The 14,533-nt window shown below is 25.7% G+C and overlaps 1 protein-coding gene across 1 annotated transcript in view; it reads left to right on the plus strand.

Annotated features, from left to right (window-relative positions):
* LOC136081869 (SCO-spondin-like) overlaps positions 1 to 14,533 on the plus strand; it is a 105,548-nt gene that overhangs the window by 40,380 nt on the left and 50,635 nt on the right. The window contains exons 5-8 of the mRNA XM_065800172.1: positions 6,908 to 7,078; positions 10,774 to 10,818; positions 11,772 to 11,942; positions 12,693 to 12,737. Of these exons, the coding sequence (XP_065656244.1) occupies positions 6,908 to 7,078; positions 10,774 to 10,818; positions 11,772 to 11,942; positions 12,693 to 12,737 (432 nt within the window). The remainder of the gene's footprint in view (positions 1 to 6,907; positions 7,079 to 10,773; positions 10,819 to 11,771; positions 11,943 to 12,692; positions 12,738 to 14,533) is intronic.

Genomic DNA, 14,533 nt, shown 5'->3' on the forward strand with positions numbered 1-14,533 from the left:
CTAACATAATTTACATATATATGAAGGGTGCAAGGGAAAAACAGGGGATGTCAGTAAAAGTTAATGATCTAATTTAGTGATAAGAAAAGCAAAAAACATAAGGTACTTCAAGATACTAAAAATAAATTAAATTTGATTAATCTCATTTTGCGAATAACTGACATCCCCTGTTTTTCCCTTGCACCCTTCATATATATATATATGTTTATATATATATATATATATATATATATATATATATATATATATATATATATATATATATATATATATATATATATATATATATATATATATATATATATATAAAACAGGGCGCAACAAATCGTTTTTTTTTTTAACAAACGTTCGTATCTTTATTTATTGATGAACGTCTAATTTAAGAGGTATATGTCAAGTAAGAGAGTTTTATTTTCAAATAATTTTTTTACTTGAATAATCTTTTATTAAATTTTAAAGGAGATTTATTTTCTTATAACTTATATTCTAGTTATATATTAGACATAAACATGCTTATTGAATTAGTTGAATTTTTTATTATTTCAATGCACTACTTCATGCATTTGCAAAGTGCGTGCAAACTAATGATAATTAAAGGCCATTTTTCACAAGATGAAAAAAATCGCACGAAGCAAATTTTCCTTCTTATTTTCAGCGCTACTATTTTTGTTTTTACTAAAATATTGCAGCTAAAAGTTTACACTATATGCTTTTGAAAAAAAGAAATATATATATATAAAATAGTTTTTGATGTATATCTGTATTGTATTATTTTAAAGTTTTTAAGAAAATGTTAAATGTTATCTTTTCAGAGAAACAATGCTGTTGAAAAACTGTTAGGGTAGATTAAGGTAATAGGAGCACCTTGGTAGTATGAGCTTACTTGAAGATTTCTTAGATGTAAGCAGTGAAGATAAAGTGGCTTTTTATTTTTTGAATTGACTTTATGTCAATTAACAGGAATCAATTCAATTAGCGTAAATTTATATGCAGTAATTAAACGCTATCATCTAATTAAAGCACTGATAAATTTTTGCGTTGTTAAAATAAGATCATCACGCGCGAATGTGGCGCGAAATTTTGCTGCTAAAATAATGAAATTAATTTTTTCATAAAGAAAAATATATTAGCTAAAAATCCAAATCATTTTTGTTTAAAAACAATGCGTGGAAACATTTAGTTTTGACTTTATTTTAAGATGCCATTCTAGTGTAATATGAGTATGCTCAAATTACCCTGTGTTTTCATTGAAATTATTTTGTTTAAAGTCTTAAAATAGTAGTGGTTATAATTGCTTTTTAAATAAAAACAAAACATATTAAAAAATATTATTACTTTATCATTACTAAATATTTTTCTGTAGATAAAATTAAAAAAATTTTAATTTCCATTGTCCAAAGGTTTGAATTAATAAAGTTGAAAAAATAACAATCTAACTTTTTTTTTCTTCCGGAAAACATAGTATTGTTTCAACAAAAAGTGGTTTAAAATTTGATCTTTTAATGATAAGTTTTGTTAATAACGAATCATATTCCAAAAAATTGTTCTAATTGTCAGGTCGGTATTTTTTAACTTAAGGTGGTAGACTAATAAAAAAAGTCCTTCAAAAATTACATTTTAGAAATTATTTTTATATAAGTTGATTAAAATTTACATTTTAATGACAATTTTTTTTTTTTTTTTTTTGATTATTAAATGGCTTGAGAAATTTGGTCCCGAAAACCCCAAAATAGGGTTATTTCGTTGCGGTGAATATCTCAAAAACTATGTATGGTATCAATTTGAAATTTTTCAGACTTGCTTTTAATATAATGAAAAAGATCCTGGACCAAAACAAAAGAAAAACATTAGACAGTTTTTTTTTATAAAAAGAACACTTCGAAAACAAAAAAGGGGCATTTTTGACCATATTTGGACTTTAATATCTTTTTACCGAGTTATCATTATGCAATAAAAGTGGTAGGGGACATCCATAATAACTAAAGGAACAACTCCTGAAAATTATATGAAAATCAGTTAAGAGAATCAAGAGATAATTACCGCAAAGTCGTGAATTTTAAAGAACTGAGAAAAACACATTTAAACAAAAAAAAAAAAACACTTCAAATAAAAATATAAAAACACAAAAAAAAACTTATTGACATATATTGTCTTATTATAAACGTGTTGTGGAGTAAAACTAACGCAAAATTAAAATAAAATATGTTTATAAAAAGTGATAATATTAATAAACAATACTATTATTAAAGTAGTATTTCAGTTTGAAAAAAAAGTTTTTCTTTTGATTTGCGATTTAGTTTCAATTTTAACTCTTATTAACTTAATTAAATATTTTTTTATAGTAAATAAATAAAAAGTAAATATAGACTAAAATTCTCCTGCACCATAACATAAACTCTCTTCTTCCTTATCTTTGTCCAAAAATCCCTTACAAATACATTTTTTTTCCATATTTTTAACTCTTTTCAAATCAGATGATGCCAAAAAACTTGAAGAACAATACCCTGGTTTTAAAATTTTTTTTCAAAAACTCTATTGATACCATTAAGTCCATCATTAAAATTAATGAATGCAGAACAGCAACCTAAATTTAATACATCAATTCCAACAAAAACATCTTTTGGACAATGTTTACAAACTAAAGCATTTAAAGACTTGTTGTTATTTTGTGTTGATCCATTCACCTTTTTAACTGTCTGTCCTGGATAGGGATTAGCTGCAAGTATGGCTGGATACGAGGAAGAATCACCATCACCGATGTATCGAACATATCTTAATTTTCTTGCCTCAATAGAGGACGGAAAACATTCACCTATACCCTTTGCCTCCATTGATCCAGATGATCCTTTGTGATTAATTGAGCAGACATGATTGTCTTTAACATCATATATTTTGAAGAACCTTTGTGTGCGTTCCAATACTCACAAGATTTGCACTTCTTAGAAAGTATGCGATAATCTATACATTTTCCATTTGTTTTGCTAATTATAGTAACTAATCCATTGAGTGATGAGTATTCTCTCTTTTGTCAAGCTCCGTCCCCTAAAATGTCCTAGTCGATTACATTACGATCATTGTAATTTTTTTTCAAACTTATTATTCGTACATCTTTAGCTGCATCATTCATGATCGCTTCGGCAATGTAACTGTAAGAGTTGGTTATTTATTCATTTATTTTATTGAGTTAAAAGAAGATTTGTTCATAGGATCTGGTATATTCAATAAACCACAAAAATTTTTAATACTAGAGTATCCTTTACCTATTTCTCGAAAAGCTAATATTATTCTTAAATTAACATCAAAAGTTTTGGACCGGCTTTTACTGGTTTGCTTATAGTTTTACTAGAATAAAACTTTTGCTCCCATTGGCAAGATGCACATGAAATAAATATACAGCGTGATAAATCTTTTTTAAGTTTAGCATCATGGTTAAAATTAACATTTGCAGAGCATTTTGGACAGCAGCCTATGGCAGTAATTATTTTTTCTAAAATGTTAGTGTTCATAAAAATATAGCAGTCATTGGACTGATCATCATTAGCAGAAAGATTATTTTTTTTTACAAAATCATTATTTACATTATTGACGGAAGATTTACTACTGCAACAGGATGACAATATCTTCATTTTTTTTGCAGAGCTACATTTGAATTGTAATTCTTCTAAATTAGATAGATTTTCTTCAGCTACAACGTTTGATGATTTATGTTGGTTTTCTCTGAAGAGTCTTCGTTTCTTGCTATACCTTATTTAATTTCTTTTATCTTTATTTCCCATTATTTTAGTTATTATTTAACCAAAGTATAGAAGACAGAAAATTAGCCGAAGAAAGTTGTGGTTGTTGTAAAGTAATTAGTTATTTACTGAAGAAATCCGTTAAAAACCATGTAATACACTGCACCAAAAGCATTTAATAATAAACAAAAAGTAGTTTTAGAGTAACAGTCACCACAAATGAAGTTTTTTTGTCCTAATTTTTATGGTATTTTGTGGGATACTTCCTTTTTAGCTACATAGCAACGGAATAAACAATCCGTTGCTACGGACAAATTTATGAAAATGCCTAAACCGCATTATTAAAAACTAATTTTTGATAGGGTTAGCTTTATTTTTATATAAAACTAATATGAAATTCGTAATCTACGATAATTATATTACTTATAAACTTTAAAATTGAAAAAATGTTTTTTCGATTTTTAATAGTGGTCTACCACCTTAATGTAATTTTTATGAGCTAATTTAAAGTGCTCATATTACCAAGTGATCTGGGTGATAGGAGCACTATAGACGGGTTGCTTTGTTTACATTCTAAAGCGCGACAGGCAAAACATTGGAGCTAAAGCAAAGTAAGCAAAAGTTAGGGTGTGAAGTTTGTACAAGCAAACTATGTGAATAGAAAAAGTCTCACACTAAAGTAGAACCAGCGCGTTAAAATGTGTCAAATTTTGTTAACCAGTATCAAAAAATACTTTGCCAATTTTTAAAAGTAAAATAAATTTAAAATTAACAAGATATACCTCTAATAATCTATACTTCTATCAACCCAGACTGGGTCCCAGCTAAGTTATAGAAAAAACCAAGAATTTGTATTAAAGTTAACATAACTTAGCATCGAAAGCTGTTGTTTTTAAAATTATTAGTTGGTAAATTGATGAAAAAGAGACTGTAATGAAACAGATACCACATATGAAAATGAGCTTTACTTTACTCCTAAAGTTCAGGCTAAACCGATTACTGCTCATTATGAGCCATTGCTTATTAACAAAAGCCAAGATAAAATGACAGAAAAATCAAAAGTTTTACTTTAATCCTCAGGGCTGGACTGCATCTGTTTATAAAATACTGAAACTGTTCATAAAATGGGGTACAATGTAAATATTGATAACCCCTCACAAGTCTTTATAAATCAAATAATGTAATATTCTGAAATTGTTTGCTATATTCCAACAGATTATAATCTTAAAATGGAAAGCAGTTGCAAAATATAAACTTTTGAATGCAATGTCTCTTCAAAAAAAAAATCTTTCCATTTCTGTCTTAGGTTTGTACATTTGATGTTGATTATCCAAAGTGCAAGTCCATATGGAATTAAAAAATGAAATTGTCATGGAATGGATATTTTTTAAATGAAATTCTCTATAAATATAGAAACAGCTTAGAGTTGTGGAAAGATGATCAAAAATATCCACCTAATAAAGATGGTCTAATTAAAACTAATCACCAGTATTACTATCAAATGCAACAACAAACGATGGTAACCAAAACAAAATATTGTGTGTTGGTGTAATGGAAACATGACAAATGATAAACTCTGTATCTGAGAAATTCTGTTATATGTTTAAAGATAAACTTAAAATAGTTTTTGAAAAAGTTACATTGACAAAAATTGTAACAAGAAAATTGAATTCAAATCAACTACAGCTATTCTGCATGTGTGAATGTTCAAAATTTCTTCCTTTGACAGAGTGTATTAATTTTCATTGTCCAGTCAAATGGTATCATTACAAATGTGCTAATATTACAATACCTCAGTCTTCAAATAAAAAATGTTTTTGTTCTACATGCATTTTGCAACTTTAAGACAATATGAAAAGCTTTTGTGTAACATTACTAAATATATATATATATATATATATATATATATATATATATATATATATATATATATATATAATATATATATGTATATATATATATATATATATATATATATATATATATATATATATATATATATATATATATATGTATATATATATATATATGTATATATATATATATATGTATATATATATATATGTGTCAAGAGTGGATCCATCAGGAGGGGAGTGGGTGTCGATGAGGGATATTGATTGTTGATTATTTTATCAACTTTTATTACAAATTCTAATTTACAATTTTCCGACTTTGCAAAATGGTCAATCATTTTTCAAAGTTAATTTGAGTTTCTCTGTATGCATGAAGTAAAGCCAATCTGAGTTTGTCAGATTGGCCTTACTTAATGTCTGTCAATCTTTGTCTTTTCAATGTCATTCCTGTTCCTAGCTTATTTTTAATTGCAGGGTTGAGAAGCTATAGGCCGGGTGAATAAAAAAAAGCAATTGATTTTACTCAGTAGTTGGTCAGTTTTATGTGAATAAAAATTTTAGCAATTTTGCTTAAGTTTTTTTTCACGTAAAGCTGACCAATTACTGAGTAAAAGCAGTTGCGTTTTTTTATTCACCCGGCCTTATGTCTAGCACTGGCAACATTAGCAGGTTATAACTTAAAAATTTAAAGCAACTTGTGAATGATTGGATATTGCACCTGGTTTCATAAATTAAAAACAACAGAAAAATTAATAGGCAGTGGTGTGATTCCTCCCTCATCCTTCATCCATATAGATTTGCACTGCCATAGTTATATTTCTGATGTAAATTTAGGTGCTTGGTAAGTTTTGGATATAAAGTCTAAAAATGAGGTCATAGACATTACTGATTGCAGAAAAGTATTAACAGTATCTTTATTATTCAGTGTAACTATATTTTGACAGCAAAGTATAGATTTGAAGACCTTGCAATTTTACATTAGAAAAAATTGTATTTGTGTCCAGTAAAACTGCAGCTTTTTTCTCGAAACAACTGCCAAAGCCTATTTGTTAGAGAATCAAATGTAAAGCCCATCCTAGATGCAATAAAATCACTTTTCCTAATAAATAATTATAAAACTTGCTTTTGATGAAGATATTTTATCATTCCAATTAGGTATAATTTTTCTAGTACATCAGTTGTTTGTGGAATCTCAACACTAAACATTAAGAAGGTGTCGTATCTCTCATCTCATCGTTTCACAAACTAATTAAATGTGTATATATGTATATATTCATGGGATGGTATTTTTAATATATATATTTATTTATGCATATTAAGTTGATGGTGGTTTATCAGTGTGGAGTAAGTTTTTTGCATGTTCGGTTTCATGTGGCAATGGTTTTCAAACAAGACAAAGAACTTGTACAAATCCTGTGCCTAGTGGAGGTGGTAAAAACTGTATTGGAGTTCTATTGGAAACACAAAGTTGCATTTTAAGGGATTGTAAAGGTGCATTTATATTTTTTCAGTTGCTTTTTTTTTACAATTTATTTTTTGATTTATTTAGCTTGCTTGATTTTTCTGTTTCTTTTTTAGTATAAACATTTAATTTTTTAATTAGTAATGTTGTATAGAATTAAATATAAATGTATATATATATATATATATATATATATATATATATATATATATATATATATATATATATATATATACATTTAAATTATTCACCTCCCCAAGGCCGAGAGTGCCACTTCAGTCGAGGAGGCTACTTTTTGTGGTTACAACCCTCTCTTAACTCTTTAATTCCAAAACACGAATCTTAACAAATAAGGCCAATGCAAAGAGAAACAAGTTGAAAATATAAGATATAAAACAAGTTTATATATATATATATATATATATATATATATATATATATATATATATATATATATATATATATATATATATATAGTTCTACAGATTGTTGCATTTGGGAAGTACGGAAGGAAAAAAATGATTCTTACGTCGACACATACGTCACTTTTAATTACTTTTGACTTTCGTCCAACATTTGCGTGTTGTCAGAAAGTTAAAACCATTAATTTAATTATAAATTAATCGTTTTTTAAAAAAACCCCAAAAACGCAAATTTATATGACCAGAATGTTTTTAAAAACATTCTGAATGTTTTTAACAACAGAAACAATGTTTTTATTTTTATTTTTTTAAATAAAATGTCTTAATTTTTATTTTTTTTAATAAAATGTTTTTATTATTACTTTTTTTACTGTAAATCATGCGCGGAGTGTTGCTACATCGACTATCTTATAGCCTGACTCGCAACAAAGTGCTGCTACATCGACTGACAAATAGCCTGACTCGCAATGGAGTGCTGCTACATCTACTATCTTTTAGCCTGACTCGCAAGGGAGTGCTGCTACATTGACTTAGGGTTTGGTTGGGGCAGGCAGTCTATCAATAAAAAAAAAATTCCGGTCTTGCATTTTAATTTTTACTTTTTGTCAACAAAGTATGGAAAAAACTTTCTGACAACATATAAGAGTTCTATATATATATATATATATATATATATATATATATATATATATATATATATATATATATATATATATATATATATATATATATATATATATATATATATATATGTATATATATATATATATATATACACATATATATATATATATGTATATATATGTGTATATATATATATATATATTTATGTATAGGTATATATATATATATTTTTATATTTTTATATATTTATATATATATATATATGTATATATATATACATATAAATATATATATGTATATATATGTATATATAAATATATATGTATGTATGTATATATCTATTTATATATGTATTTATGTATGTATATATGTGTGTATGTATGCATGTATGCAGAGTCAGCTCGTGAAACATATTTTATGTGTGCAAGGATAAATTAGGCGTCTTTTAGATTTAAATTCCAAGCGAGCTTGCTTGCAAAAAATGTATTTTTTTTTAAAATCATAAATCAATATACTACAAATAAAATAACTTTCTTAACAATTTTATTGATTTTAAACATGTTTTAAATTAGAAAACGGAACACGTCTAACTTTAGATTTTGCAAAAATTTAATCTTAAAGTATCAATATCTACAGATTCAGAAATTTTGTTTTCAATGGAAGTTATTGGTAAACCATTTAAACGTTCCTGAAACACTGTTGATTGTAAATAGTTTTTTATTAATTTTAATTTGGAAAAACTAAATTTCCCTGTACTCACTGTTACTGGTAGTGTTAATAATATTTGTAGGGAAATACAAACATTAGGAAACAGTTCTTCAAGCTGACTATCATAGATCCATTTAGGCATAGTTTCTGATAATTTTTCCCATCTAATTTCCAGAAACAAATCCTCTGAATACACATCTTTTAATTCACAACGAATCAATACTTTTTCCAGTAATCTGCATTTAATAATTATGTCTTTTTCTCCTATTTTTATCAATATCTTTGATATCATACAAAAACTCGAATGGTTCTATTGTACTTGAAAAGCTTTCAAATCGTTCATTTATTGATTCTTTAGCTATTTTAAAGAAAACATCAAAAAACTGCTTTTTGAATTTTTGGTTTGGTTGTATATCACCAACTTCTTCAAAAGGTTCATCATCAAAAAATCGTTTTCTTTTTCTTGCTCCTTCACGTGAAATAGAACTGAATTCGTCAGTCAAATTTGCATCATTAGCTAGAATTTCGGCTTTTGAAATATATATTTTGTAAGAATCTTTAGTGTGTTTAGTAACAAATAAATTGATAGTTTTCTTTAATGCATTTGCAGCTGTCTTCACGTATGCAGTTTGAGATTGTAATAGTTTGCTAGTACAATTAATTTCAGTTAATACATCGTGCCAAACCACAACACCACATATAAATTCAAAACTTTTTAGTTTTGATGCAAGTGATTCAGCAGTTAATCTAGTAATAGAATCATTTTCAATGTTAACAACTTCTTTCAATGCACAATAAATTTCTTTTGATCTAAATTTTCGAGCACAAACAGCATTCACATGACTTTCCCATCTGGTATTACTTAATGACTTTACTGTTAATTTGCAACATTTTGATTCAAAAATTTGCCAACACTTTGTAGTCGCAGAGAAAAAATTATGCATAGCTTGAATTTGTGATAAAAGTTTCATAATTTCTAAACATCCTTGGACTGTAACCGCAACAACCAAATTCAAGGGGTGACAGACGCAAGGACTATAAAAGGCTTGTGAATTTATAACAGTTATACACTTTTGTACACCAATTTTTTCACCTTTCATATTGGATCCATTATCATATATATAAAAATAACCAAAACAAAAAATGTGTAAAGATAATTTTATAAATAACAGACTAACAAGGAGATTTATATTTTTTTTATAAAAACATTAAAAAAAATGTTTTTTAAATCTGGAAAATAAGGTGCAGATATGTCATTCATAACTAAAAATAGAAATTTAAGGCGGGGACCTATTTCAGTAAAGCTAGCATCAATGTCGGCCATCTTGTCCAGATGTAAACTTAAAATGTAAACTTTTCTCTGATTGGTTAGCAGAAAACATTGAAAAAAAACTGATTGGGATTGGACAAGGGGCATAGTTAAGTTTTTACAAAAATGGACTTAGTACCTTTTGCATTTTTAGTTACAAATCTAGAAAGACCTATAAATTTTGTTTCTAAGCAGAATTTTAATTTTGCACCTTTTTAATGCTGCACCTGTGTGTTTCGCACACTTCGCACATGCTACAAGCCAGCTCTGCATGTATGTATGTATGTATGTATGTATGTATGTATGTATGTATGTATGTATGTATGTATGTATGTATGTATGTATGTATGTATGTATGTATGTATGTATGTATGTATGTATGTTTGTATGTAGTATGTATGTATGTATGTATGTATGTATGTATGTATGTATGTATGTATGTATGTATGTATGTATGTATGTATGTATGTTTGTATGTATGTATGTATGTATGTATATGTAATCATTTTTAATAAATGATTATATATATACAATTTATTCATTTTTATTATATAACTAAATATGATATATATGTATATATTCATTTTTATCTCCATGTTATATGCTTGAATTTGCTTTAGTTAACATACTCAAAAATAATCACCAAGTGTTACTTTTTTAGATATTTATGGCGTTTGTTTTGACTGGTATGGTAAACTTTGCAAAGGTTAGTTTTTTTAAAGATATTTAAATTTAAAAGTTTATTGGTATTGGTTTAAAGGCTTTGTTTTTTTGAGGTTGCCAATTTTTTCATATTTCTTACAAATTAATATCTTTTACTAGATTTTTAAGCCTCAAAAAACATTAAATTAAAAGTTGCTTTGTATTAAAAAATCAAATCAAATAAAAACTCTAGTAAAAGTAATTATTTAGACCTTATTTAAAAAAAAAATAAGAATCACAGGATTCTATATAGCCAATGTAAAAGTGAGGGAAAAACATGCAACTGTTTTAAAAAATCCATCTGCCCCATGAACAATCAGTGCTTGACCAAGAACAATATTTATCAAGCCACCATTTCGTCAAATACACCTGACTACAAAGAAAAACTATATTTTGGCTTATGTGAAACTCCATTTAAATCTTGGTATGCTAATCACCTAAAATCTTTTAACATTAGTAAATATAAAAATGGTACTGAGAAATTACTCCTTATTTTATGTTAGAGGATTTTAAAGATTTATTTTTAGATCTCAAATTTGTTAAATCTCAATATATTACTTAAGGTCATGAAAGCTTGGTAAAATTTTCATTTAAATACCAGAAAATAATTTTTTAACTTTCACGGTTATCCCTGTTATAGGCTGATTAGCTATACCTTTAAGCTGATGCTAAAGGTGATTGCTAAAAATCAATTAGCCTCAATCCTAAAACACATGGACAAATAAAATTCAATACTTAAAGGAAAGCAATGGTCTTAGTATTACATCATGGATCCACCCACCAAACATGTTTAGATCTGGGGATTGTCCCGGACCAGATGGGATAGTCAGTAGAAATAAGGAAACGCTTATCAAATAGCTTGCATATAACTGTCTGTGTATAAATGTATATATATGTGCATATATATGTATATATATATTTGTGCATAGTAAACCTTTTGATGTTACTAAATTTTAGTCGATGGTGGTTTATCAGTTTGGAGTAAGTTTTCTGAATGTTCAGCATCATGTGGAGATGGTATTCAATCAAGACAAAGAACTTGTTCAAATCCTGTTCCTAGTGGAGGTGGTAAAAACTGTGTTGGAGTTCTATCAGAAACACAAAGTTGCATTTTAAGTGTTTGTAAAGGTGCTTTTATATTTATTTGAATTTTATTTTCATTTTTTCAATTTATTTTTTAGATTTCTTTATTTTGTTTGCGTGCCTTTTTTGTTTTTATTTTTCACTAAAATTTTGTTTTAATCAATCTTTGGGTTTCATTATTTTCTTTTTCTTTTTTTTTTTTTTGTGAAAAAAACTTTTTCATCTTGTATTTTGTCAAATCACTCAATCAAAAAGAAAATGAAAAAAACAAAATATAATAAAAAAGTTATTGCTGCCCTTACTTAAACTCTCAGTTAAATTTGCATTAACTCCCTTGCAGGTCTCCTGGTGTTAGTCAATGAATGTATTAAAGCCCTCACAGCTTTCTAAATCAGTATGAGATGTCGATCGAAATATGTTTTCAATGTATTTTTGTCTCTTGCTTCTCATTTTATTGTATCCATTTTAAAACTATTTTTTAAATGCATTAAATGTTTAAAGTAATAAACTAAAATTATAATGTGATGGCGTTTAATAATTTAAAAAAAAATTAATGCAATATAGAAAATATTAAATAAAAAACTTGTTAGGAAAAAAAACAAAGTTTAGTCTTTAATTTAGCATTGAATAATTATAAACCAAAGTTACAAGTATTTTTTTTTAAGGGCTGTAATCTGAAGCATTATTCTTTAATACTACCATTAAATTTTATTTCTGTCATTTGCCTGTTCTTTAATTTTTAATTTTTTTTTTTATTAAACGTACTCAAAAATAGTTATAAAATGATCTTTTTAGGGAATAATAGTATTTGTTCGGATTGGTATGGAAGATCTTGCAAAGGTAATTTTTTTTTATAGTTTGATATTGTTATAGAATTTCATTGGTAGAGTTTCATTTTCTTTTTATATAGTTGTCAATTTTAAAATTTATAAAGTTTTTTACAGATTGTTTTAATCTTATAACTAGGATTACAAATCCACAAAAACATGAAAGCAAAAGTTGCTCTGCGTTTTATGTATAGCAAATATAAGTTCTTGTAAAATTTTATTTTGAAATCTTAATTAAAAAAAATCAAGTATTATATAATTAGATTCAATTGTTTTTTTTGTTTGTCTGTGTAGTGAAAGTTAAAAATACTGTTTAAAATACATTTATCAAGTGAAACTTTTACCACAGTAAAAGAATTTAGCAAATAATTTAATAAAAAACTTTCTTATAAATAATTTAAAACTATTAGCCATTATTGATTTCTCTCTCAATAGTGGTTTAAGCATAAAATATGTTAGCAGAAATTTTTAAAAAACACCATTAAAACTAAGGCCTCTAGGTAAAGATTTTTTTTGGTTTATTTTTTTTTTATTTGATTTTAAATTTGAAACTAACAATTCGGTTTTTTTGGTTCAGTTTGATTTAAAATAAAATAAATTATTTTGGAAATTATTTATTTCATAAATCTAAAATGAGCGATTTTTAAAACCGTTCAGAAAAAAATAAAAGCATTTTGATCTTTTTAATGCTTTCTTTTATAAAACCATCTTCTCAATATTTCAACTTCCAGCGTAATTCTTCTGGTAGTGACGACATAACCAGCAGTCATAAAAGCCCTCTCTCAAGTTGCAGATGTTGCTGATATAGATAAGTATTTCTGTGCATAATTAGATTCAATTAGGTAATACAACTATATTTTTTTCCACCACTTTTTTTTTCTTTTTTTTCTTCAAAAATAAACAATTTTTAAGCGCAACTTAGTTGTTGTTGAAACACTGTGTGCTGTCATAGTATTGGTTAATTTATATTTATAGTTATATACATACATATATATACATACATATATATATATATATATATATATATATATATATATATATATATATATATATATATATATATATAGTTATATGTATATATATATATATATATATATATATATATAGTTATATGTATATATATATATATATATATATATATATATATATATATATATATATATATATATATATATATATATATATATATATATATATATATATATATATATATATATATATATATATATATATATATATATATATATATATATATATATATATATATATATATATATATATATATATATATATATATACATAATATATATATATATATATACATATATACTAGCAGAAAGCAACCCGTAATACGGGTTACGGTCGGTCTGTTAATTTATAGTGGCTGTTTTCCACAATTTAAATTTGCGATACCTTAACTAATACTCTGTAAGAAAAACTCCTTCAAATTAAAAAATTAAACTATCTGTAAAATTAAAATAAATTAATTTACCAATTATTTAACGTTATTTGAGTAATTTACGACTGACATAGGTCATATCAGTGTATGGCCGAACCATTTTCCTAGACATTACTAAGTTCAATACAATACGTTTTTAGTTACTGACACAAAATAATAACACTTCATCATGCCTTAAATTGACGAAAGATTAAAGCTAAATTCTTGTTATATTTTTTATAACATGAACTTTAATTAATAAGAATAATATGAAGTGAAGTAATTTATTTATGAGTTATTAATTTTTTGGTATCCCCTTGATACATGTTTCTTTAAAAAAGGAAATTATCTTTAAAACGATAAATGCACAC

The sequence above is a fragment of the Hydra vulgaris genome, chromosome 06 (assembly GCF_038396675.1).
Source record: "Hydra vulgaris chromosome 06, alternate assembly HydraT2T_AEP".
Lineage (NCBI taxonomy): Eukaryota > Metazoa > Cnidaria > Hydrozoa > Anthoathecata > Hydridae > Hydra > Hydra vulgaris.